General features: G+C 47.8%; 1 protein-coding gene across 1 annotated transcript in view; it reads left to right on the forward strand.

Moving 5' to 3' along the window:
• The window catches only part of aclya (ATP citrate lyase a), a 107,253-nt gene that overhangs the window by 57,084 nt on the left and 24,928 nt on the right, over positions 1 to 25,241 (forward strand). The window contains exons 15-23 of the mRNA XM_070864606.1: positions 632 to 773; positions 1,341 to 1,509; positions 3,681 to 3,785; positions 13,610 to 13,806; positions 20,551 to 20,632; positions 21,855 to 21,965; positions 23,096 to 23,223; positions 23,559 to 23,652; positions 24,331 to 24,485. Coding sequence (XP_070720707.1) covers positions 632 to 773; positions 1,341 to 1,509; positions 3,681 to 3,785; positions 13,610 to 13,806; positions 20,551 to 20,632; positions 21,855 to 21,965; positions 23,096 to 23,223; positions 23,559 to 23,652; positions 24,331 to 24,485 — 1,183 coding nt within the window. The remainder of the gene's footprint in view (positions 1 to 631; positions 774 to 1,340; positions 1,510 to 3,680; positions 3,786 to 13,609; positions 13,807 to 20,550; positions 20,633 to 21,854; positions 21,966 to 23,095; positions 23,224 to 23,558; positions 23,653 to 24,330; positions 24,486 to 25,241) is intronic.

The raw sequence follows: 25,241 nt of genomic DNA on the forward strand, positions 1-25,241 counted from the left end.
CAGCCATAAACTCTACCTAATTAGAAACTATATTGGAAAAGCTAATGACCAGAAGTGTGCTATTCACTCAGTTATATAAGTGATACCTTGACGTGAGCACTGCTCTATTCTCCCCGCCAGTATATCTGTGACGGATGGTGTGCAGTTTAAAACTGGGAACAACATTCACACATTCTGCATTTTCAAAGGATTTAGCCCGTGTCTCCAAATGATGAGAGATTAGACCCTTTGCTTCTTTTGAAGACTCACTGTAAATGTGATGACAATTGTAATAACAAATTGTTATTTAATTGGGATGAGTGGAAGCAAAATATATGGAGAGGTGGTAGAATGGTGGGAGGTGGAGGATTTAGTATCAGCTGATCAATCACCAAGAGCTTTGGGGCCCAAGAGGCTGTTTGCTTTTGAAACATTCCCGATTTGTGCTTTTGTGATCTTGAGCTTGGTCATCGGGTTCCCTGTAAGGTAGAATTTTGATATTTCTTCTCCAGCCCTTTCTTCTGTCGTTCAGTCTTTCTGCTTTGCCTCTTGTGGATCCACTTGCTTTCTATGTATTTTTTAAAATCTCCCTGTGGTGAACCTGATTCACGTTACCACGTGTCACTTAACGGACCATGCTGTTGGCTTGCAGGTAAAGCCACCACCCTCTTCAGCTGCCACACCAAGTCCATCATTTGGGGAATGCAGACCAGAGCTGTGCAAGGAATGCTGGACTTTGACTACGTCTGTTCACGCGATGAACCATCTGTTTCAGCCATGGTTTACCCATTCATGTAAGTATGCTTTACCAATCCCCTCTGTCATACTATCCCTACATTTTAAGTTTGATGCGTTCTATGGCATCCAATGAAAGCTAATATCTGAGTCACAAGTTTTGGCTGTCCTGTTGAGTGCAATGATTGTGTCTTCCACCCCCTCGCAAACCCCCCTCCCCCCCCCCCCACCCCCACCATTTAGCTGACTGCCGAGGCCTGTCCCCACAGGTACCTGGCAGCGGCCTCCTGCTGCCCGAATTCTTGCTCCTGTCTGCTGGCCATGCAGTGATTTCTGCCGGGTTCAGTTAGGAGTTGGGGCCTGGATGTGGGAATGAAGCTTGGGAGTTGTAATCTCTCTGGGTCTTGCCGTACAGACTTGTTGCTCACCTGGCCACTCGCACAGAAGGATCCCACAGTAAAATCAGGGCCTCAATACTTCATATAACTTTTTTTTTTATAAACACACAAATTTCCCCTGCCTTCATTTTTGAATCGCAGCTTCAAAGAGAATATACAAAAGCGTGAAGTTGATGGAGTGTGTCCGCCACTCTTGTTCACCGTTCCTAATCCCGTCTCTCTCCACAGCGGTGACCACAAGCAGAAGTTCTACTGGGGTCACAAGGAAATCCTCATTCCTGTTTACAAGCACATGGCTGATGCCCTGAAGAAGCACCCAGAAGTGGACGTTCTCATTAACTTTGCCTCGTTACGCTCGGCATACGACAGCACCATGGAAACCATGAGCTTCTCCCAGGTTCGTTGTTATTTCACTCGCTTTCACACGGCGTAACTAAAAAGACTTGCATTTATATAACGCCTTTCACAACCACCAGACATCTCAAAGCGCTTTACAGCCAATGAAGTACTTTTGAAGTGTAGTCACTGTTGTAATGTGGGAAACGTGGCAACCAATTTGCGCACAGCATGTTCCCACAAACAGTAATGTGATAACAAAACAGATTATCTGATCATTATGTTGTTTGAGGTATAAATATTGGCCAGGACACCGGGGAGAACTCCCCTGCTCTTCTTCGAAATAGTGCCGTGGGATCTTTTACGTCCACCTGAGAGGACAGACAGGGCCTCGGTTTAACGTCTCATCCGAAAGACGGCATCTCCAATAGTGCAGCGCTCCCTCAGTATTACGCTGGGAGTGTCAGCCAAGATTTATGTTCTCAAGTTCCTGGAGTGGGACTTTAACCCACAACCTTCTGACCCAGAGGCGAGAGTGCTACCCACTGAGCTACAGCTGATATAGCATCTTTAATGTAGCAAAGCGTCCCAAGACGTTCCACAACTAAAATATAACTCGCTCGCCAGGCTGGACAGCAAGGCTGCCCTGGACATTTTAACATGCTTTTGTGCCTTTTTGTCCCCTTTTAATAGAGGTGTGACTGAGCTTTGTAGTAAATTCTGAGAACCTTCCAGCACAGGGAGGAGGCCATTCTACCCTTCCAGCACAGGGAGGAGGCCATTCTACCCTTCCAGCACAGGGAGGAGGCCATTCTACCCTTCCAGCACAGGGAGGAGGCCATTCTACCCTTCCAGCACAGGGAGGAGGCCATTCTACCCTTCCAGCACAGGGAGGAGGCCATTCTACCCTTCCAGCACAGGGAGGAGGCCATTCTACCCTTCCAGCACAGGGAGGAGGCCATTCTACCCTTCCAGCACAGGGAGGAGGCCATTCTACCCTTCCAGCACAGGGAGGAGGCCATTCTACCCTTCCAGCACAGGGAGGAGGCCATTCTACCCTTCCAGCACAGGGAGGAGGCCATTCTACCCTTCCAGCACAGGGAGGAGGCCATTCTACCCTTCCAGCACAGGGAGGAGGCCATTCTACCCTTCCAGCACAGGGAGGAGGCCATTCTACCCTTCCAGCACAGGGAGGAGGCCATTCTACCCTTCCAGCACAGGGAGGAGGCCATTCTACCCTTCCAGCACAGGGAGGAGGCCATTCTACCCTTCCAGCACAGGGAGGAGGCCATTCTACCCTTCCAGCACAGGGAGGAGGCCATTCTACCCTTCCAGCACAGGGAGGAGGCCATTCTACCCTTCCAGCACAGGGAGGAGGCCATTCTACCCTTCCAGCACAGGGAGGAGGCCATTCTACCCTTTGTACCTGTGTCGGCTCTTTTAAAAGAAAAAAAGACTTGATTTATACAGCGATTTTCACGGCCACCGGACCTCCCAATGCACTTTACAGCCAATGAAGTACCTTTTGAAGTGCAGGCAATGTTGTAATGTAGGAAACATGATTGCCAATTGCACACAGCAAACTCCCACAAACAGAAATGTGATAATGACCAGAGGATCTGTTTTCGTTTGGTTGATTGAGGGATGTTTATTGGCCAGGACACCATGGAGAACTCCCAATGGAGCCATGTTTTTTTTTTTACATCCACCTGAGAGCAGACGGGGCCTCAATTTTGGGCCATTTTTATATTTGCCGATCTGACATGATCTAATCGAATGGCGGAACAGGCTGAGAGCCTGAATGGCCTCCTGTACCTATGTTTCCCCCTCCGCCCAGCTTTGCTGACCCTAGCTTCGGTTCCTTAAACACCCTAGGTGGGAAGTGTTGCCCGAGTATTCAGGTGGGCATTGCAACCGAAGGTCATTGGATAGCGATAGAAGGTCCTTATTCTCACTGCCCCCCCCCCCCTCCCAATGATAAGATACCCACAGGTACAGAGTTTAGTTGTGGAGCCTCCACGGCTGCCCCTGGTTGAGATCAGTTAACTGAGCACGGGCCCTGGATTGATCCGGGGTAATTCCAGCTTGTACAGTTCTTTAGCTCTGAAGCCTTTACCAACTGGGGAAGCCCATTGCCTTTTCGTATTTGTTTTTCATATTCTTGCCAATATACAAGGTGGTGATTGCAATAATTATACTTCATTGCACGTGTGCTTGTTCTGTGTGCGATAGGTCCGGACAATTGCCATCATCGCTGAAGGAATCCCCGAAGCATTGACCCGGAGATTAATCAAGATGGCGGATGAGAAAGGTGTCACCATCATTGGGCCGGCAACAGTAAGAAAATAGTATTTGCCTTTGGGCGTCGAGGTCTATGTGGAGCTGAGTACAGAGATTGTCGAGATTAGGGCTTCTTTTAAAGAACACTTTTTTTTTCTGTGGCATTTTAAGAATATCTTCCTGATCTCCAGCCTTACCTTGCTCAAGATAGTGAGATGTCCTATTGATGGGTATTTCATAGAATAATGTAGCACAGAAGAGGCCATGCGGCCCATCAGGTCTGAGCTATTCGATTAGTCCCACTCTCCCAGCTCGTTCCCCATAGCCCTGTGAATATTTTCAATTCAAGAATTTACCCAATTCTCTTCGGTGCTATGATCCTATCTTCAGTTGGCATGTATACACATTGTACGAGAATGACATTCTCTCTGCTTCGAAGAGGAGTGTGTAACGTTTTGTTTAACGATGTACCCCGTTGAAGAAGGGAGCTGCTGTATTTATCGTAACCCAGCTTCTCTTGTAACGCCGCCAGGGTTTTTTATGTTGGCTCCTAGTTTTGTGTCTGGTGGAGCCTTGTCAGAAACACAGACTTGCTGTGCCAGAGACGTGAAGGATTGGCAGTGTTTAAAGGAGGACATTAGATGTGAAGTAACTCGATGTGAAGTTTAATTTACCCGCTCCCGACAACATTTGCACTGGGTTTTTTTTTCTTGCCCTGAAAGGTAGGAGAAACTATTTACTGCTGCAGCCGGATGAGAATCGCTTCACTGATGCTTGTGCCCAGTCATTCGTGGTGTGGCTTTTCTCCAGCTCTGAGATTGGTGCTGCGCCAGGGAAGGGGTTCTCTCATTGCAACCAGACTGTAGAAAGCTGCTAGTGACTAGTTGAAACGCGCCTTCATTCTATTTTCCCTGCTGCCTGTAGGTATTTTGCGGGTCGGGTGGATAAAAGCTACCTGATCTTCAACCCCTCCTCCCCAACCAAAGCCGGGGACCGCTGAGGCTAATCTTATTGCTAGTCCTGCCCCTTCAGCTAAGATCGCTTGGGGGGAGTGGGGATTGGTGGTCACATTGGGATTTCCCCGATCTCTGGCTCAGTCTCTTGCCACAGCATGTGGTCACCCACTGAGCCGCTGGCAATGCTGGGGGATGGTCTGGATCTACAGAGCACGGCTCCAGACCTAGATCCAGACAGTGACTGTCAATATCCCTGGAACGTTGAGCATGAGATTAACCAAAAGCAAAATACTGCGGGTGCTGGAAATCTGAAATAAAAACCAAGAATGCTGGAGATACCTGGCAGGTCAGGCAGCCCCTGTGGAGAGAGAAACAGTTAACGTTTCAGATCAGTGACCTTTTTGTCGGAACTGGAAAAAGTTGGGGATGCAACAGGTTTTAAGTGAGTACAGAGGCAAGGAAAGTGGGAAGGGAAGATCTGAATGGAAACAGGAGTGATTAAATAGTGCAAGAGACGGTGCAAAGCAAAAGGGGGTGGTAATGAGAGATTAATCAAGATGGCAGATGAAAAAAGGTGTCTGCATCATTAGGCTGACTAGGGTAAGATAATAGTTTTTTGGCTTTAGACTTCAGTGCCTGTAATCCAGCTGTGTTTTATCCTCCGTTTCCACAATGTTTTTGGACGCTGGTGACCCCACTGCAGGAAGCTGACTTGGTGCTTCTGAGCCGAATAATGTGACCCATCGAGATCATTCATTATTGAGTGAAGTGTTCAGCTCCTTCACACAGTCTGGCTCAGTAACTTCAGTCACTCTTCAAATATTTTTTTTTCCATTTAATTTATATTCTCAACAATATATTTTGCTCTCCTTGAGATGTTGGCTCCATACTGGAGCACTGTGCAAGCACTCGTGTGTTTCAAGTGACCATTTAACTGCGGGTATCCAGATCTTTGCACAGCTGATTTCAGCAGAGGCAGCAGTCGAGGTGCCGTGGTGCCCATTGGCGAGAGAAGGGGCGAGAATCAGCCAGGCTTCCTGATCACTGCCCAGTGACCCCGGGGTTAGAGGGAGGGGATATCGGCCAGGCTTCCTGCTCCTGATCACTGCCCAGTGACCCCTGGGATAGTGAGAGGGGGCATATGAGCTGGGGTCCCTGCTCTTGATCACTGTCCAGAGACTCGGGTTAGAATCATAAAATGGCCTTCTGTGCTGTAACCATTCGACCTGTCAAGTCCTTGCTGGCTCTCTGCAAGAGCACTTCTTGTCTCACTCCCCTGCCCTTTCCCCGTAGCCTTGCAAACTTTTTTCCTTCAGGTACTTCTCCAATTCTCTTTTGAAAGCCACGATTGAATCTGCCTCCACCATCCTCTCAGGCAGCGCATTCCAGATCCTAACCACTCGCTAGGGTTGGAAGGGGGGAAAATCACCCAGGGTTCCTACTCCTGATCACAGCCCAGTGACCCCTGGGCTAGAGAGAGGGGAAATTTGCCAGGGTTCTTGCTCCTGATCACTGCCCAGTGACCCCCTGGGTTAGAGAGAGGGGAAATCAGCCAGGGTTCCCATTGTGTTTCGAACACAGATGAGACTGCACACAGGGAGGTTAAAGTAACAGTGACCTTAGTCTTTATTAAGACACACCAGAGTGAGGAGCAGGCTATAGGGGCCGGCTTATATACAGTGCTCCCAAGTGATGCTGGGATCCCTTGGGACTTCAGGGGATGCGCTCCCTGGTGGCGGAACGTGGGAGTGCATGTTTTACAGATACACAGTCAAAGTGAAAACTATTTACAAGGTGAGGCGGTCGGGAGCCTTTCTTTCCCTGGTGGACCGCCTCGGTACAAATGTTTGTTCTGGTGTATAGGCTGTGCCCTTGCTGGGCTGGTGTGTTGTTGGCCCTGCGGGGCTGCTGGGTGAGCCTGGCCTTGCTGGACTGTTGGGCGTGATGGGTTCAATTTCCTGATCCGGGGTGGTGTTGTTGATCCTTTGAGTGTGTGTTGTGGGCTCGAAAAAGGTGGTGTCTGCTATGGGTTGTTCAGGGCAGTCTGTGAACCGCAGCCTCGTTTGGTCCAGGTGCTTTCTGCAAATTTGTCCATTGTCTAGTTTGACTACAAACATCCTACTCCCTTCTTTAGCTATCACCGCGCCCGCGATCCACTTGGGACCATGTCCATAGTTTAGCACATACACAGGGTCATTCAGATCAATTTCCCGTGACACAGTGGCCCGACCATTGTTTATATTTTGCTGCGGCCTGCTCGCTACCTGATCATGCAGGTTGGGGTGAACCAGTGAGAGTTTGGTTTTAAGTGTCCTTTTCATGAGTAGCTCAGCTGGGGGCACCTCTGTGAGCGAGCGGGGTCTCGTGCGGTAGCTGAGCAGTACTCTGGATGTTAAGTTCTATTTCGGGTGGTCAGCTGCATTCGACAACAATCGAGTCAGATACCTTCAATCTTTACATCTATCTAGGGAAATCAGGGATAGTATTAAAGCCAAGGAAGTGGCATACAAATTGGCCAGAAATAGCAGCGAACCTGGGGACTGGGAGAAATTTAGAACTCAGCAGAGGAGGACAAAGGGTTTGATTAGGGCAGGGAAAATGGAGTACGAGAAGAAGCTTGCAGGGAACATTAAGGCGGATTGCAAAAGTTTCTATAGGTATGTAAAGAGAAAAAGGTTAGTAAAGACAAACGTAGGTCCCCTGCAGTCAGAATCAGGGGAAGTCATAACGGGGAACAAAGAAATGGCAGACCAATTGAACAAGTACTTTGGTTCAGTATTCACTAAGGAGGACACAAACAACCTTCCGGATATAAAAGTGTTCAGAGGGTCTATTAAGGAGGAGGAACTGAGGGAAATCTTTATTAGTCGGGAAATTGTGTTGGGGAAATTGATGGGATTGAGGGCCGATAAATCCCCAGGGCCTGATGGACTGCATCCCAGAGTACTTAAGGAGGTGGCCTTGGAAATAGCGGATGCATTGACAGTCATTTTCCAACATTCCATTGACTCTGGATCAGTTCCTATCGAGTGGAGGGTAGCCAATGTAACCCCACTTTTTAAAAAAGGAGGGAGAGAGAAAGCATGGAATTATAGACCGGTCAGCCTGACCTCAGTGGTGGGTAAAATGATGGAATCAATTATTAAGGATGTCATAGCAGCGCATTTGGAAAATGGTGACATGATAGGTCCAAGTCAGCATGGATTTGTAAAAGGGAGATCATGCTTGACAAATCTTCTGGAATTTTTTGAGGATGTTTCCAATAAAGTGGACAAAGGAGTACCAGTTGATGTGGTATATTTGGACTTTCAGAAGGCTTTCGACAAGGTCCCACACAGGAGATTAATGTGCAAAGTTAAAGCACATGGGATTGGGGGTAGTGTGCTGACGTGGATTGAGAACTGGTTGTCAGACAGGAAGCAAAGAGTAGGAGTAAATGGGTACTTTTCGGAATGGCAGGCAGTGACTAGTGGGGTACCGCAGGGTTCTGTGCTGGGGCCCCAGCTGTTTACATTGTACATTAATGATTTAGACGAGGGGATTAAATGTAGTATCTCCAAATTTGCGGATGACACTAAGTTGGGTGGCAGTGTGAGCTGCGAGGAGGATGCTATGAGGCTACAGAGTGACTTGGATAGGTTAGGTGAGTGGGCAAATGCGTGGCAGATGAAGTATAATGTGGATAAATGTGAGATTATCCACTTTGGTGGTAAAAACAGAGAGACAGACTATTATCTGAATGGTGACAGATTAGGAAAAGGGAAGGTGCAACGAGACCTGGGTGTCATGGTACATCAGTCATTGAAGGTTGGCATGCAGGTACAGCAGGCGGTTAAGAAAGCAAATGGCATGTTGGCCTTCATAGCGAGGGGATTTGAGTACAGGGGCAGGGAGGTGTTGCTACAGTTGTACAGGGCCTTGGTGAGGCCACACCTGGAGTATTGTGTACAGTTTTGGTCTCCTAACTTGAGGAAGGACATACTTGCTGTTGAGGGAGTGCAGCGAAGATTCACCAGACTGATTCCCGGGATGGTGGGACTGACCTATCAAGAAAGACTGAATCAACTGGGCTTGTATTCACTGGAGTTCAGAAGAGTGAGAGGGGACCTCATAGAAACGTTTAAAATTCTGACGGGTTTGGACAGGTTGGATGCAGGAAGAATGTTCCCAATGTTGGGGAAGTCCAGAACCAGGGGTCACAGTCTAAGGATAAGGGGTAAGCCATTTAGGACCGAGATAAGGAGAAACTTCTTCACCCAGAGAGTGGTGAACCTGTGGAATTCTCTACCACAGGAAGTAGTTGAGGCCAATTCACTAAATATATTCAAAAGGGAGTTAGATGAAGTCCTTACTACTCGGGGGATCAAGGGGTATGGCGTGAAAGCAGGAAGTGGGTACTGAAGTTTCATGTTCAGCCATGAACTCGTTGAATGGCGGTGCAGGCTAGAAGGGCTGAATGGCCTGCTCCTGCACCTATTTTCTATGTTTCTATGTTTCTATGTTTCTATTGAAGCAGCTTCGGACCTGTTACCAAACTGCCAGCACAGAGTCTATAGATTCCGGGGCAAGCAGACAAAAGGTCTGCCTATCCTTACAGACACATCCTTTTTATTCTTACAAACTAGAGGAGGTATGGCCCGCTTCATCAATCACAGTGTGTTACTAGGGCTTCATGAATTGACAGCCTGTTTATCTTTAGAACACTTTATACTTTTACGAGCGGAATAGCCCAGCTTAATCACACGAGGCAAATGTGCACCTTATCAAGTCATGGCCATAAACCCTTGTTTATCAGTGATGGTCACACAAGCTACTTTACCCCCTACTTTCTCACGAGAAACCAAGTCTGCCTTTCCTTACTTATTGATTCCTTGAACCATTTTATTAACCCTTTCATGATTCTTCCACCTACATTCACAGGGACAGGCGGGTTTGGATTGAGCCTTCTGTGACTCGTTTAAGGCTTTGTTTGATTGTTTGTACTGCCCACTCTGCCTGCCCATTGGAGGCTGGTTTAAACGGGGCCGAGGTGACATGTTTGATCCCATTGCGGGTCATGAATTCTTTAAATTCGGCACTGATGAAACATGGCCCGTTGTCACTGACCAGTATGTCAGGCAGGCCGTGGGTGGCAAACATGGCCCTCAGGCTTTCAATGGTAGCAGTGGCGGTGCTTCCCGACATTATTTCACATTCAATCCATTTTGAAAAAGCATCCACCACCACCAGGAACATTTTACCGAGAAACGGGCCTGCATAGTCGACATGGATCCTCGACCATGGTCTGGAGGGCCAGGACCACAAACTTAGTGGTGCCTCTCTGGGAATGTTGCTCAACTGAGCACACACGCTGCATTGCCGTACGCAGGACTCTAAGTCAGAATTGATACCGGGCCACCACATGTGGGATCTGACTATCGCTTTCATCATTACTATACCCGGGTGTGTGCTGTGGAGATCCGAGCTGAACGTCTCCCTGCCCTTTTTGGGTAGCACTATGCGGTTCCCCCACAACAGGCAGTCTGCCTGAATGGACAGCTCGTCCTTTCGCCGCTGGAACGGCGTGATTAGCTCTTGCATTTCAATGGGGATGGTGGCCCAGCTCCCATGCAGTAGACAGTTTTTTTACTAGGGGCAGCAGAGGATCTTGGCTGGTCCAAGTCCTAATCTGGCAGGCCGTGACAGGTGATTTATCATTTTCAAACGCTTCCATGACCATCAACAAGTTTGCAGGCTGCACCATTTCCACCCTGTGGTGGGCAATGTTAGCCGACAGAGCATCCGCACAGTTCTCGGTGCCTGACCTGTGGCGGATATTATAGTTATATGCTGATAGCGCGAGTGCCCACCTTTGTATGCGGGCTGAGGCATTAGTATTTATCCCCTTGTTTTCAACGAACAGGAATATGAAGGGCTTGTGATCAGTTTCCAGCTCAAATTTGAGGCCAAACAGGTACTGATGCATTTTCTTTACCCAGAACACACACGCTAATGCCCCTTTCTCAATCATGCTATAGACCCTCTTGGCCTTGGACAAGCTCCTGGAGGCATAGGCGACAGGTTGCAACTTCCCCACAACGTTAGCTTGTTGTAATACACACCGACTCCGTACGACGACGCATCACATGCTAGCATGAGTCTTTTACACGGGTTATACAATACACGCAGCTTGTTGGAGCATAAATGTTTCCTGGCTTTCTCAAAAGCATTGACTTGTTTTTTTTCCCCATACCCAGTTCTCACCTTTACGCAATAACACATGTAAGGGCTCTAAGAGGGTGCTTAACCCCGGTAGGAAGTACCAAAATAGTTGAGTCCCAGGAACGACCGCAGCTCTGTGACATTCTGTAGCCTGGACGCATTCCTGATCGCCTCTGTCTTGGCGTCTGTGGGCCGAATGCCGTCCGCCGCGATCTTTCTCCCCAAAAACTCCCCTTCTGTTGCCATGAAGTCGCATTTCGACCTCATCAGCCACAGCCCTGCGCGATTCAGTTGCTGGAGGACCTCCTCCAGGTTTTGCAGGTGCTTGACGGTGTCCTGACCCATGACCACTATGTCGTCCTGAAAAACCACCGTGCGTGGTACCGACTTGAGTAGGCTCTCCATGTTTCTCTGGAAGATCGCTGCAGCCGACCGAATTCCAAACGGGCATCGGTTGTAGATGAACAGTCCCTTGTGCGTGTTGATGCAGGTGAGTCCCTTCGAAGACTCCTCCAGCTCCTGCATCATGAAGGCCGAAGTCAGGTCGAGCTTGGTGAACGTCTTTCCTCCTGTCAGTGTCGCAAATAGGTCGTCAGCCTTAGGTAGTGGGTATTGGTCCTGTCGTGAGAACCGATTAATAGTTACTTTATAATCGCCGCAAATCCTGACCGTGCCATCACTTTTGAATACTGGAACAATCGGGTTGGCCCACTTGCTGAATTCTACTGGGGAGATGTTGCCCTCGTATGCAGCCTGTCCAGCTCGATTTCCACTCTCCCTCATCATGTGAGGTACTGCTCGCGCCTTGTGGTGAATGGGCTGTGCCTCTGGGACCAAGTGGATCCGCACCTTCACCCTGGAAAAGTTTCCAATGCCTGGCTCAAAAAGGGAAGGAAATTTGTTAAGAACCTGGGTACATGAGGCCTCATCGACATGTGATAGCGCTCGGATGTCATCCCAGTTCCAGCGGATTTTGCCCAGCCAGCTCCTTCCAAGCAGTGTGGGGCCATCGCCCGGGTCAATCCAGAGTGGCCGTTCATGTACCGTGCCCTCGTAAGTGACCTTGACCATGGCGCTGCCCAGGACAGTGATGAGCTCTTTGGTGTACGTTCTGAGTTTCGTGTGGATGGGGCTCAGGGCTGGTCTGAGTGCCTTGTTGCACCGCAGTCTTTCAAGCATCTTTTTACTCATGATGGATTGGCTAGCGCCAGTGTCCAGTTCCATGGCTACGGGTAAGCCATTCAATTTTACGTTTAGCATTATAGGTGGACATTTCGTCGAAAATGTGTGCACCCCGTGTGCTTCAGCATCTACCTCCTCTTTCTGGGCTCGAAATTGCTTTGATCCACGTGGTGGTTAGCAGGTTTGTTGGAGGTGCCCCATTGTTCCACAGCTCTTGCAAACATACCCTTTGAAGCGGCATGAATAGGCTGAATGGAAGCCTCCACAACGCCAACAAGGTGTGAATTGCCTTGCATTCATCCTTTGTTGCGGACTCTGAGTCATCTGGGTCACCTGAGGCCTGCTGGCAGTTGCAGACTCGTGGTTTCTGCCCTGTACATTTATGCTTGCAAACACAGTTCCAGTTAATTTATGAACATTGCTAGCACTTGTGTGCTGAGAGATTTGTTTGGTGTTATCACCGGTGAACATAAACGTCTGTGCTATCGCAATGGCCTTACTGAGGGTCGGTGTCTCTACAGTCAAAAGTTTTCGTAGGATGGTCTCGTGGCCAATGCCCAGCACAAAAAAGTCTCAGCATCTGCCCCAGGTAGCCATCAAACTCACATTGTCCTGCAAGTCGCCTTAGCTTGGCGACATAGCTCACCACTTCATGACCTTCAGATTGCTGGCACGTGTAGAACCGATACCTCGCCATCAGCACGCTCTCCCTCGGGTTAAGATGCTCCTGAACCAGTGTACACAGCTCCTCATACGACTTATCTGTAAGTTTCACCGGAGCCAGAAGATTCTTCATGAGGTTGTAGGTCGGTGCCCCGCAGACCGTGAGGAGGACCGCTCTCCTTTTTGCAGCGCTTCCTTCTCTGTCCAGCTCATTGGCTACAAAGTGCTGGCCTAGCTGTTTGACATAGGCTTCCCAGTCCTCACCCTCCGAAAACTTCTCCAGGATGCCCACAGTTTGCGGCATCTTTGCGTTGGATTCGTATACTCGTCGCCAGTTATTGTGTTCCTAACACAGATGAGACTGCGCACAGGGAGGTTAAAGTAACAGTGACCTCAGTCTTTATTAAGACACTCCAGAGTGAGGAGCAGGCTTTAGGGGTCGGCTTATATACAGTGCTCCCAAGTGATGCTGGGATACCTTGGGACTTCAGGGGATGCGCTCCCTGGTGGCGGAACGTGGGAGTGCATGCTTTACAGATACACAACAGTTCCTGCTCCTGATCACTGCCCAGTGACCCCTGGGTTAGAGAGAGAGAGGGGAAATCAGTCAGGGTTTCCTGCTCCTGATCACTGCATGAGTGGACATTGGGTGAGCACTTGATTGAAATGCCTCTCTGTTGAATAGCTCGCCAATATTTGCTGTCGAAGCTGGTGTGAGGAAATGGCACTTGAAGTGCTGGGGAGTGCCCATGGAGCTGCACTTCATGAAGCAGTCCCTTTGTGACAGGAGAAAAAAGTTGAGTGGAAAAGTACTGCTTTATTTCTTTGAAAACAGACTCCAACTTGTGTTTCATGGTTAGTATAATGGTGCCTTTTCAGGTGGGTGGCATTAAGCCAGGCTGCTACAAGATCGGAAACACGGGTGGAATGCTGGATAACATCCTGGCCTCCAAGCTGTACCGCCCTGGCAGTGTGGCGTACGTGTCTCGCTCCGGTGGAATGTCGAATGAACTCAACAACATCATCTCCAGAACCACCGATGGCGTCTATGAAGGGGTTGCTATCGGCGGAGATCGGTAAGGTCTGGGGGAAGATCTGCGGGAGTTGCCCCTCGCTAACTGATCTCAGCTCAGGCAGCAGTTGAAGCTTGCAATACAATTGCAGCTTACTGCTTGCCTATTAAATGCTCTCTCTGTTAATGCTGCAAAATCAGCATTCAATTAATTAAAAAGCAAGCAATTTATAATTTGGCTGGAATGCTGGAAATCCCAGCGGATCAGGCAGCATCTGTGGGGAGAAAAACCGAGTTAACGTTTCGAGTTGATGACCCTTTGTCAAAACTGCCGAATGTTCGAAAAGAGCACATTCTTGAGCACTGAAAGGGGGAGGGGAAGAAAGAACAAAAGGGAAGGAAGGTCTGTGCAGAAAGGGGAAGTTGGAACGCAGGAGAGATGAGAGACAAAAGGGATGATGGGCCGAATTGCAGTGGTGTTGATGGAGGTTAGAAAAAGGTTAATCTGGATAGGGTGTGAATGGCGTCTCCCAATTTCCCTGACCCCCTCACTCACTCCAACCTACCTCCCTCTGAACTTGCAGCACTCCGCTCGCTCAAATCCAACCCCAACCTTGTCATTAAACCTGCTGACCAGGGTGGTGCTGTTGTTGTTTGGCGAACTGACCTCTACCTTGCAAAGGCTGATTGCCAACTCTCTGACACCTCCTCCTATCTCTCCCGGACCATGACCCCACCACTGAACATCAAGCCATCATTTTCCAGATGTCACTGACCTCATCTCCTCTGGAGATCTTCCCTCCACAACCACCAACCTTGTAGTTCCCCAACCCCACACAGCCCGCTTCTATCTCCTTCCCAAGATCCACAAACAGGACTGCCCCGGTAGACACATTGTTTCAGCCTGTTCTTGCCCCACAGAACTTTTTCTTCCTATCGCTACTCTTTTTTCCTCCCGTTGTCCACTCTCTCCCAACCTACATCCGCGATTCTTCCAACGCCCTCTGTCACTTCAATAGTTTCCAGTTTTCCGACCCCAACCGTCTCCTTTTCACCATGGACGTCCAATCCCTCGACACTTCCATCCCCCACCAGGATGAAACATAGAAAATAGGTGCAGGAGTAGGCCATTCGGCCCTTCGAACCTGCACCACCATTCAATAAGATCATGGCTGATCATTCCATCAGTATCCCTTTCCTGCTTTTTCTCCATACCCCTTGATCCCCTTAGCCGTAAGGGCCATATCTAAGTCCCTCTTGAACATATCCAATGAACTGGCATCAACAGCTCTCTGCGGCAGGGAATTCTACAGGTTAGCAACTCTCTGAGTGAAGAAGTTTCTCCTCATCTCAGTCCTAAATGGCCTACCCCGTATCCTAAGACTGTGTCCCCTGGTTCTGGACTGTCCCAACATCGGGAACATTCTACCTGCATCTAACCTGTCCCGTCCCATCAGAATCTTATGTTTCTATGAGATCCCCTCTCATCCTTCTAAACTCCAATATATAAAGGCCCAGTTGATCCAGACTTTCCTCATGTCAGTCCAGCCACCCCAGGAATCAGTCTGGTGAACCTTCGCTGCACTCCCTCCATAGCAAGAATGTCCTTCCTCAGATTAGGAGACCAAAACTGGACACACTATTCCAGGTGAGGCCTCACCAAGGCCCTGTCCAACTGCAGCAAGACCTTCTTGCTCCTGTACTCAAATCCCCTAGCTATGAAGGCCAATATACCATTTGCCTTCTTCCTGTCTGTTGTACCTGCATGCCAACTTTCAATGACTGATGAACCATGACACCCAGGTCTTGTTGCACCTCCCCTTTTCCTAATCTGCCGCCATTCAGATAATATTCTGTCTTCGTGCTTTTGCCCTCAAAGTGGATAACCTCACATTTATCCACATTATACTGCATCTGCCATGCATTTGCCCACTCACCTAACCTGACAAAGTCACCCTGCAGCCTCTTAGTGTCCTCCTCACACCGCCACCCAGTTTAGTGTCATCTACAAACTTGGAGATATTACACTCAATTCTTTCATCTAAATTATTGATGTATATTTTAAAGAGCTGGGGTCCCAGCGCTGAGCCCTGCGGCACCCCACTAGTCACTGCCTGCCATTCTGAAAAGGACCTGTTTATCCCGACTCTCTGCTTCCTGTCTGCCAACCAGTTCTCTATCCACGTCAGTCTGTTACCCCCATTACCATGTGCTTTGATTTTGCACACTAACCTCTTGTGTGGGTACCTGCCAAAAGCCTTTTGACAGTCCAAATACACCACATCCACTGGTTCTCCCTTGTCCACTCTACTAGTTACATCCTCAAAAAATTCCAGAAGATTTGTCCTAACTTGAGGAAGGACATTCTTGCTATTGAGGGAGTGCAGCGAAGATTCACCAGACTGATTCCCGGGATGGCGGGACTGACCTATCAAGAAAGACTGGATCAACTGGGCTTGTATTCACTGGAGTTCAGAAGAATGAGAGGGGACCTCATGGAAACGTTTAAAATTCTGACGGGTTTAGACAGGTTAGATGCAGGAAGAATGTTCCCAATTTTGAGGAAGTCCAGAACCAGGGGTCACAGTCTGAGGATAAGGGGTAAGCCATTTAGGACTGAGATGAGGAGAAACTTCTTCACCCAGAGAGTGGTGAACCTGTGCAATTCTCTACCACAGAAAGTAGTTGAGGCCAATTCACTAAATATATTCAAAAGGGAGTTAGATGAAGTCCTTACTACTAATCGGGGGATCAAGGGTTATGGCGAGAAAGCAGGAAGGGGGTACTGAAGTTTCATGTTCAGCCATGAACTCATTGAATGGCGGTGCAGGCTAGAAGGGCTGAATGGCCTGCTCTTGCACCTATTTTCTATGTTTCTATGATTTTCTTTTCATAAATCCATGCTGACTTGGACCGATCCTGTCACTGCTTTCCAAATGTGCTGCTATTTCATCCTTAATCATTGATTCCAACATTTTACCCACTACTGCTGTCAGGCTAACTGGTCTATAATTACCCGCTTTCTCTCTCTCCTTCCTTTTTAAAAAAAAATGGTGTTACATTAGCTACCCCCCAGTCCATAGGAGCTGATCCAGAGTCGATAGACTGTTGGAAAATGATCACCAATGCATCCACTATTTCTAGGACCACTTCTTTAGTCTGCATCCCAGAGTACTTATCAGGCCCCAGGGATTTATCGGCATTCAATCCCATCAATTTCCCTAACACAATTTCCCACTTTATAAGGATATCCTTTAGTTCCACCTTCTCACTAGACCCTTGGTCCCCTAGTACTTCCGGAAGGTTATTTGTGTCTTCCTTCGTGACGACAGAACCAAAGTATTTGTTCAGTTGGTCTGCCATTTCTTTGTTCCCCATTATAAATTCACCTGAATCCGACTGCAAGGGACCTACGTTTATCTTCACTAATCTTTTTCTCTTCACATATCTATAGAAGCTTTTGCAGTCAGTTTTTATGGTTCCGGCAAGCTTCTTCTCGTACTCTAATTTCCCCCTCTTAATTAAACCCTTTGTCCTCCTCTGCTGAATTCTAAATTTCTCCCAGTCCTCAGGTTTGCTGCTTTTTCTGCCCAATTTATATGCCTCCTCCTTAACTTTCCTTGTTAGCCACGGTTGAGCCACCTTCCCCGTTTTATTTTTATTCCAGACAGGGATGAACAATTGCTGAAGTTCATCCATGTGATCTTTAAATGTTTGCCATTGCCTATCCACCGTCAACCCTTTAAGTATCATTCGCCAGTCCTATTCTAGCCAATTCACGCCTCAAACCATCGAAGTTACCTTTCCTTAAGTTCAGGACCCTAGTTTCTGAATTAACTGTCACTCTCCATCTTAATAAAGAATTCTACCATGTTATGGTCACTCTTCCCCAAAGAGCCTCGCACAACAAGATTGCTAATTAGTTCTTTCTCATTACACATCACCCAGTCTAGGATGGCCAATTCCCTAGTTGGTTCCTCGACATATTGGTCTAGAAAACCATCCCTAATACACTCCAGGAAATCCTCCTCCACTGCATTGCTACCAGTTTGGTTAGCCCAATCAATATGTAGATTAAAGTCACCCATGATAACTGCTGTACCTTTATTGCATGCATCCCTAATTTCTTGTTTGATGCTGTCCCCAACCTCACTACTACTGTTTGGTGGTCTGTACACAACTCCCACTAGTGTTTTCTGCCCCTTGGTATTCCGTAGCTCCACCCATACCGATTCCACATCATCCAAGCTGATGTCCTTTCTTACTATTGTATTAATTTCCTCTTTAACCAGCAATGCCACCCCGCCTCCTTTCCTTTCTGTCTGTCCTTCGTAAATGTTGAATACCCAGGATGGCCTGAGAGCGCTCCGCTTCTTCCTCGAGCAGAGGCCCAACCAGTCCCCATCCATCACCCTCCTCCACCTGGCTGAACTTGTTCTCACATTGAACAACTTCTCCTTTAACTCAACTCACTTCCTCCAAATTAAAGCTGTTGCTATGGGAACCCGCATGGGTCCTAACTATGCTTGCCTTTTCGTGGGATATGTGGAACATTCTTTGTTGTAGTCCTCCTCGGGACCCCTCCCTCACCTCTTTTTCCAGTACATTGATGACTGTATCGGTGCCGTTTCCTGCTCTCGCCCTGAACTTGAAAATTTCATTCACTTTGCATTTTAATTTCCACCCTTCCGTCACTTTCACATTGTCCATCTCCGACTCTTCCATTCCCTTCATCGACTTCTGTCTCCATTTCTGAGGATAGGCTTTCGACCAGTATCCACTATAAGCCCACTGACTCTCACAGCTACCTGGACTACACTTCCTCCCACCCCTCATCCTGTAAGGACTCCATTCCATTCTCCCAGTTTCTCCGTCTCCGTCGCATCTGCTCTGATGAAGCCACCTTTCACACTCGTGCCTCTGACATGTCTTTCTTTTCCTCAGCCGAGGATTCCCCTCCACTGTGGCTAACATGGCCCTCGACCGTGTCCATTCTGTTTCCCACACTTCTGCTCTCACCCTTCCCCTTCCTCTCAGAATCACGACAGGGTTCCCCTTGTCCTCACCTTTCACCCCACCAGCCTCCATGTGCAGCGGATCATTCTCCGCCATTTCCGCTACCTCCAGCGTGATCCCACCACCAATCACATCTTCCTCTCCTTTCCCAGCGCTCCGAAGGGACCGCTCCCTCCCCGACACTCTGGTCCATTCCGCAGTCACCCCCAGCAACCCCTCCCCTTCCCACAACACCTTCCCGTGCAAGCGCAGGAGATGCAACACCTGCCCTTTTACCCCCTCCCTTCCCACTGTCCAGGGCCCCAAACACTCCTTCCAGGTGAAACAGCGATTTACTTGTACTTTCAATTTAGTATCCTGTATTCGTTGCTCACGATGTGGTCTCCTCTACATTGGGGTGACCACTTTGCTGAACACCTCCGTTCAGTCCGTAAGTGTGACCCTGAGTTTCCGCTCCACTCCACTCTGATATCTCTGTCCTCGGCCTCCTACACTATTCCAACGAAGCTCAACGCAAGCTTGAGGAACAGCACCTCCTCTTTCGTTTAAACACTTTACAGCCTTCTGGGCTCAACATCGAGTTCAGCAATTTCAGAGCTCAACCTCTGGCCATCTTTGGCTCCCTTTCGCCCTTTCTCTTTCTCCCCCCCCCCCCCCCCCCCCCCCCCCCCCCAATCTTATGTTTTTTTATTATTTTTTTTCTCTGTCTATAAAGGCAGCTGGTCATTACTACATCATTCACACCCTATCCAGATTAATGTTTTTCTAACCTCTATCATTACCATTTTAATTCGGTTCATCATCCCTTTTGTGTCTCATCTCTCCTACCTTCCACCCTATCACAGACCTTCCCTTTTGTTCTTTCTGCCCCTCCCCCTTTGTGCTTAAGAATGTGCTGTTTTCAAACATTCGGCAGTTCTGATGAAGGGTCATCGACCTGAAACGTTAACTCTGTTTTTCTCTCCATAGATGCTGCCTGACCCGCTGAGATTTCCAGCATTCTCTGTTTTTATTTCAGATTCCAGCATCCACAGTATTTTGCTTTTATATAATTTGGCTGGCTAGCTTACAAAATCAATGAGCGGTTTGTTTCAAACTTTCACCACTGGGGGGTGGCCTGGAGCAGCAGAGTGAGGACTGACCTTTGAACTTGCTATGCAATTGTACTCTATTCTGTCAGCACTTGCTGCTGACAATACTTCGCTCTCCCCTTCTGCCTCACGCTGATTCCTAATGCGAGTCATCTGGCCGGACACCACGTAACTAATCCTGTGAATTTCTCCATCTAACCACGCGGTATGTGAACACCATAGCTTGGTTGCAAAAATTCCACAAACCCATCTTCCCATAAGAATTGGGAGCAGGAGCAGGAGCAGGCCATATGGCCCCTCGAGCCTCCTTCGCCATTCATTAAGATCATAGCTGATCTTTGACCTCAACTCTACTTTCCTGCCCACACCCCAAATTACTCTCTGATGACACAAAATCACCATCTCTCTGCAGAATCTCGAATCTGCCTATCTCTCTTTGAATGTGACATTTATTTCGGCATTCACTGCCAGGTGCCACTGTCACTGCCAGGTGCCACTGCCACTGCCTTAAGTTGTTGGTTGTTTACTGTGTCGGAAGCTGTTCCTCAGTCTGCATTTCATCTGGAACTGTAAACCCTTCCTGATTGTGTTAAATCTCTTTCAATAATATTAACAGTTGAAAAATGTATCTCTCATCAAGTAAATGTTAACTTGGAAAAATGAGGCATTGAGCGACTGGTATCATTTCCCCCACTCACCAGGTACCCGGGATCTACATTCATGGAACACATCTTGCGTTACCAGGACACACCTGGAATTAAGATGATTGTTGTCCTTGGAGAGGTGAGTGGCTCTGGAAGTCATTGGTTTAATTCCTAAGGTGGTGTTCCAGTTCTTCACTGGCTAACTAAACGCTAAACCGTGGTCAATCTTTTTCTTGTTAGAGACCGTTAATCTTGCTGGTTGCTGTTGGTCAGTGGCACCTCACTGGTCGCAGAGCTGATGTTTGGGTTGTACAATGACGCTCTGAGCTTTTTTTTTTAAGGAGGATATTTTGCTCTCTGAAGCAATAATTTTACTTGTCATAAACCTCTACAGTTTAACTTTACACACAAAACAAAATTCTAATTCATACGTATTTTTAAAAGAATATGTTTCTTCACTTTAAATTTGTTTTTTTTTGGGGGGGGGGGGATGAGGTTGAAGAAGGTGGGGAAAAAAACTGAAACCAAAATCACCCAGCATTGTGCGAGCATCAATTTATAATAATGTTCCTTCTAATTAGTAGCTTTGTAAATTTGATTGCTTCTGATTTAAAGGAAGATGGAACCAGTAATGGTAAATAAAACCCCTTTCACATCTTCGGGGCGCCCTGCACTTCACTGCCAATGAATTACTTTTGAAGTGTAGTTGCTATTTTGTCAGCAAATGTGGCAGTCGTATTGTGTACAGCAAGATCCCACAATCAGCAATGAGATAAGACCAGTTCATAACATAAGAATTAGGAGTAGGCCATACGGCCCCACAAGCCTGCTCCACCATTCAATAAGATCATGGCTGATCTTCGACCTCAACTCCATTTTCCAGCCCAATCCCCACATCCCTTGATTCCCCTAGAGTTAAAAAAGTTAATTGCGTCCTTTGTTTTATTGGTGTTTGAGGAGGATTGGGCTCCTCATTTTGAATAGTGCCATGTCCACCTGAAGAGGCAGTTTGGCCTTGGTTTAGCGTCTCCAAAAGATCGTCTCTGTTGACAGAGCGTCACTCGTTCAGTGCTGCACTGGAGTGTCACGCTCGCGGCCTGGAGTGGGACCCTCTAATTCGGAAGTGAGAGCTGCCACTGAACCAAGTTGACACTCGGATGTGCTTGTATCACCGGGGGTTGGATACCCAGGCCCAACTCCTGCCCACACACTGGTGCCTGGTGCCAGTATTACCGGGGGATGGGCATCCAAGGATTGGAAGTACTGTTTGAAAACAAAGCTAGAATTTTAAAGTTGCGCATCGCGATTGGAGGATTAACTGAGACAAGCAAGAGAAGTATCTAACCCAAATCTCTCTGTAGATTGGTGGAACCGAGGAGTACAAGATCTGCACAGGGATTAAGGAAGGACGAATTACCAAGCCTGTTGTTATTTGGTGCATTGGGACTTGTGCCACCATGTTTGCTTCGGAGGTAAGTGTGTGTTTGTCATCCCAGACGCTGATAACTTATGGTAAGATCATTTTTTTAAGCTGGGACCTGTTGAAATCCAGCCCAGACTGAAGAGATGAAAGCCGCCTCTATACGTCCTATGTAATGGGACAGTCTCAACCTAGATCCAAATGGGTATCGGCCCGCAGCTCAAAATTAGCAGCAAGTTGTGAGTCTCCGTTGCAGGCTGTGGGTTAGCGGAAGAATGTAGCACGGGGTAGTCTGGCTGCGTGTTAAAGAGCTTTACTGCCTGTCTGTGATGTTCCTGAACTGTATGGAGCATTGTAGAAGAAACTTTGCACCTTCAGGCTTTGACCTGGGAATGTTGATGCTGACACTGAGCGCCTGAAATTGGAAGATGCATCATTTCTTAACACTAACCTTCCTCACATTCAAACGTGTGAACACTGACTGATAGGGTAGAAACCCTCTGGTCCATCCAGCTGTCCCAAACAATTGCAATACCTTGTGTATCACAATATATGTTTTACACCCCAGCCGAAACCACGTGATCTCCTGGGAGAGGCAAAAAAACCAGAAAAAGTCCTCCAGAAAAAACAAAACCTATTTGGAGGGGAAACATTTGGGAAATTCCTCTCCGACCCATCTCGCCGATCAAAACTAGTCCAGGGGAACACGCTGGCCCTGAATTCCTGCAGTACCTACCTTCTATAAGAGGTGACCTCTGCCCCAGCCAGAAACGATTTCGCTTGAAGGAATTCAGCGAATCCACGTCCATCTCACGAGACGTCAGTCTGTTCCAGAGGGCCACTATTCTGAGAAAAGAACCACCTGGCACCTGGCCTTGTGTAACTTAAATTGATGATCCCTAGACCTCCCTAACCTATTTAATTGCTATCCTCGATTAGCATAAAAATCCCATTCCATAAAAACCTCCAGTAGCAAGATGCATACATGCCGCTAGTGTACAAGCTTTCTAAAGCATGTGGAAATGCCAGCTGTATACAAAGGAAGTCTATAGAATGCTGGCTATGGTCAGACAGGAGTCAATGATTTGAAGGGGTTTATCATTGCACGTGGTGGCAATTCCTGCGCTCTTGTTTCCTGTCCCGGTTAACAGCTTCTCGTACGGTTTGTTTTTCCCCGTGCAGGTGCAGTTTGGTCACGCCGGTGCCTGTGCCAATGAAAATTCCGAAACTGCGGTAGCCAAGAATCAGGCTCTGAGAGAGGTCGGGGCCATTGTGCCAAGGAACTTCGATGAGCTGGGAGAGGTCATCAAGTAAGAGCTTCACTCTCTGAGGACAACAGGACATGGGGGAGGTCAAATTCAGGATCGACGTCGGGACGTAGTTATTTACGCACAGGGTGATCCAACAGCTGGAGAAGGGGTACTGGGAAAGGGAGGGTGAAGCCAGGAGACTGAATTCAACTAGAAAGTGGATGGGGTTGGTATTCTGCAAGGAAGAGATTGAGTGGGCTTGACCTCCTTTATAAGCATGTGTAGGATTAGAGATTGGGGAGTGACCAGCTGGTTACTTGTCAGCTGAGTTGTTTAACCCATTACAATGTGATCAAGAGTGCTTCAGTTTGAGGAATCTCTCTTTAATTTGCTAGGACTGTTTATGATGACCTTGTTGCCAAGGGCGTAATAGTACCTGCACAAGAGGTTCCTCCTCCCACGGTGCCAATGGACTACTCCTGGGCGAGGGTAAGTGGATCACACAGCCAGTAATTCTGGTTCCGAGCCCTCTTCCACTACTTCTCCGTTTTATTGATTTTTTTGATAAAATATTTGTAAAGACTGCATGCAGTTTGTATATTTTAAGCCAGTGATTTTTCAAACTTTTTCTTGTTGTAGGGAGCCCTCCTCTCTTTCTCCCCCCCCCCCCCCCCCCCCATCCTAATATCCAAAAGAATGCCAGAAACCCAGAATCCATGACGTATTTGCAGAAAATTATAGTTTTTAAAAAAAAAAAACTAGAACACAATTCTTGAGACCGTTCAAGGTAGTCTGTATTTAACTTGCTGGCAGATGATTCCTGCTGCTGCCGCCGGTACACATGGCGGGATATACCTAGTCCCAGATGGACAGAAAGCCGATTAAGTTGACGATCCCCTTGGGCTCCACAGATAATTTGAAAAGTTTGCTTCAGGAATAATTGTATGTAACCTGGCTTTCCAACTCTAGCTTTTTGTTTGTCCACATATCGCTGGGAGCCTATCGCCCGGTGCAAGTTAGCGCTGGGAATCAGAAATTACAATATTCTTTAGGATAAAATTGAACTTTGGCGACCACATGAGAGATCTTCATTGTTTATATACATGATGTTACACATTGTGTGCCCCTGTTCTGATTTTCTATGCACCTTTTGGTCCCGTGTCGCAGGAGTTGGGTCTGATCCGGAAACCAGCTTCCTTCATGACCAGCATCTGTGACGAGAGGGGTCAGGAGCTAATCTACGCAGGGATGCCCATCACCGAAATCTTCAAGGAGGACATGGGTCTGGGAGGTGTGCTGGGTTTGCTCTGGTTCCAGAGAAGGTGAGACATATACCTAGCCCTACCCATCGGGTCAAATCTGTTGTCACTCTTTTGGGGACAACAATGTTCCTTGGTGATGCTGACTGGACTGCATTCATTGCCAATCCCTAGTTGTCCTCAGACAGTAAGTAGGGTAGAAGGAGGAAAATGAGTGTTGGGATAGTTTCTGTTTGTCACTGGCAATGATTCAAAAGCAGCTTTGAGCATCTGTAAACAGGAAAATACTGGGGCCACCTGGCAAAGCTCAACTGATGCTGGCTTCTGATCCTTGTGAACACTCGCCCTGTTTGCGACTCCAACATTGAAATGAGTGCAATCTGTTTTTGCTCCACATGTTTCACCTGCAAAGCTATAACAGGGATTACAAAGCTCCTCACCCAAATTCTCACCTTTTTGCCAGCTGCTGTCAGGAGAACAATTTCTACCTGCTCTTTCTCATTCTAGTTCAAGCATTCCTACCTAACATTGCTCTTGCAACCCTTTTGTCCTGGCTCCCATTGCTGTTTTCAAAATCTTCTCTCGCTGTATAACTCTGTTGCCCTGTATCCTAACTCGCACCGAGTCCCGCTCACCCATCACCCCCTGTGCTTGCTGACCTACATTGGCTCCCAGTCTGGCAATGCCATGATTTAAAAAAATTCTCATCCTTGTTTTGAAATCCCTCCATGGCTTCGCCCCTCCATTTCTTCGTAACCTTCTCCAGCCCCACAACCCTCCAAGATATCTGCTCTCCACCAATTCTGCCCTCTTGAGCAT

This window comes from Pristiophorus japonicus, chromosome 21, assembly GCF_044704955.1.
Source record: "Pristiophorus japonicus isolate sPriJap1 chromosome 21, sPriJap1.hap1, whole genome shotgun sequence".
In the NCBI taxonomy this organism is placed as follows: domain Eukaryota; kingdom Metazoa; phylum Chordata; class Chondrichthyes; family Pristiophoridae; genus Pristiophorus; species Pristiophorus japonicus.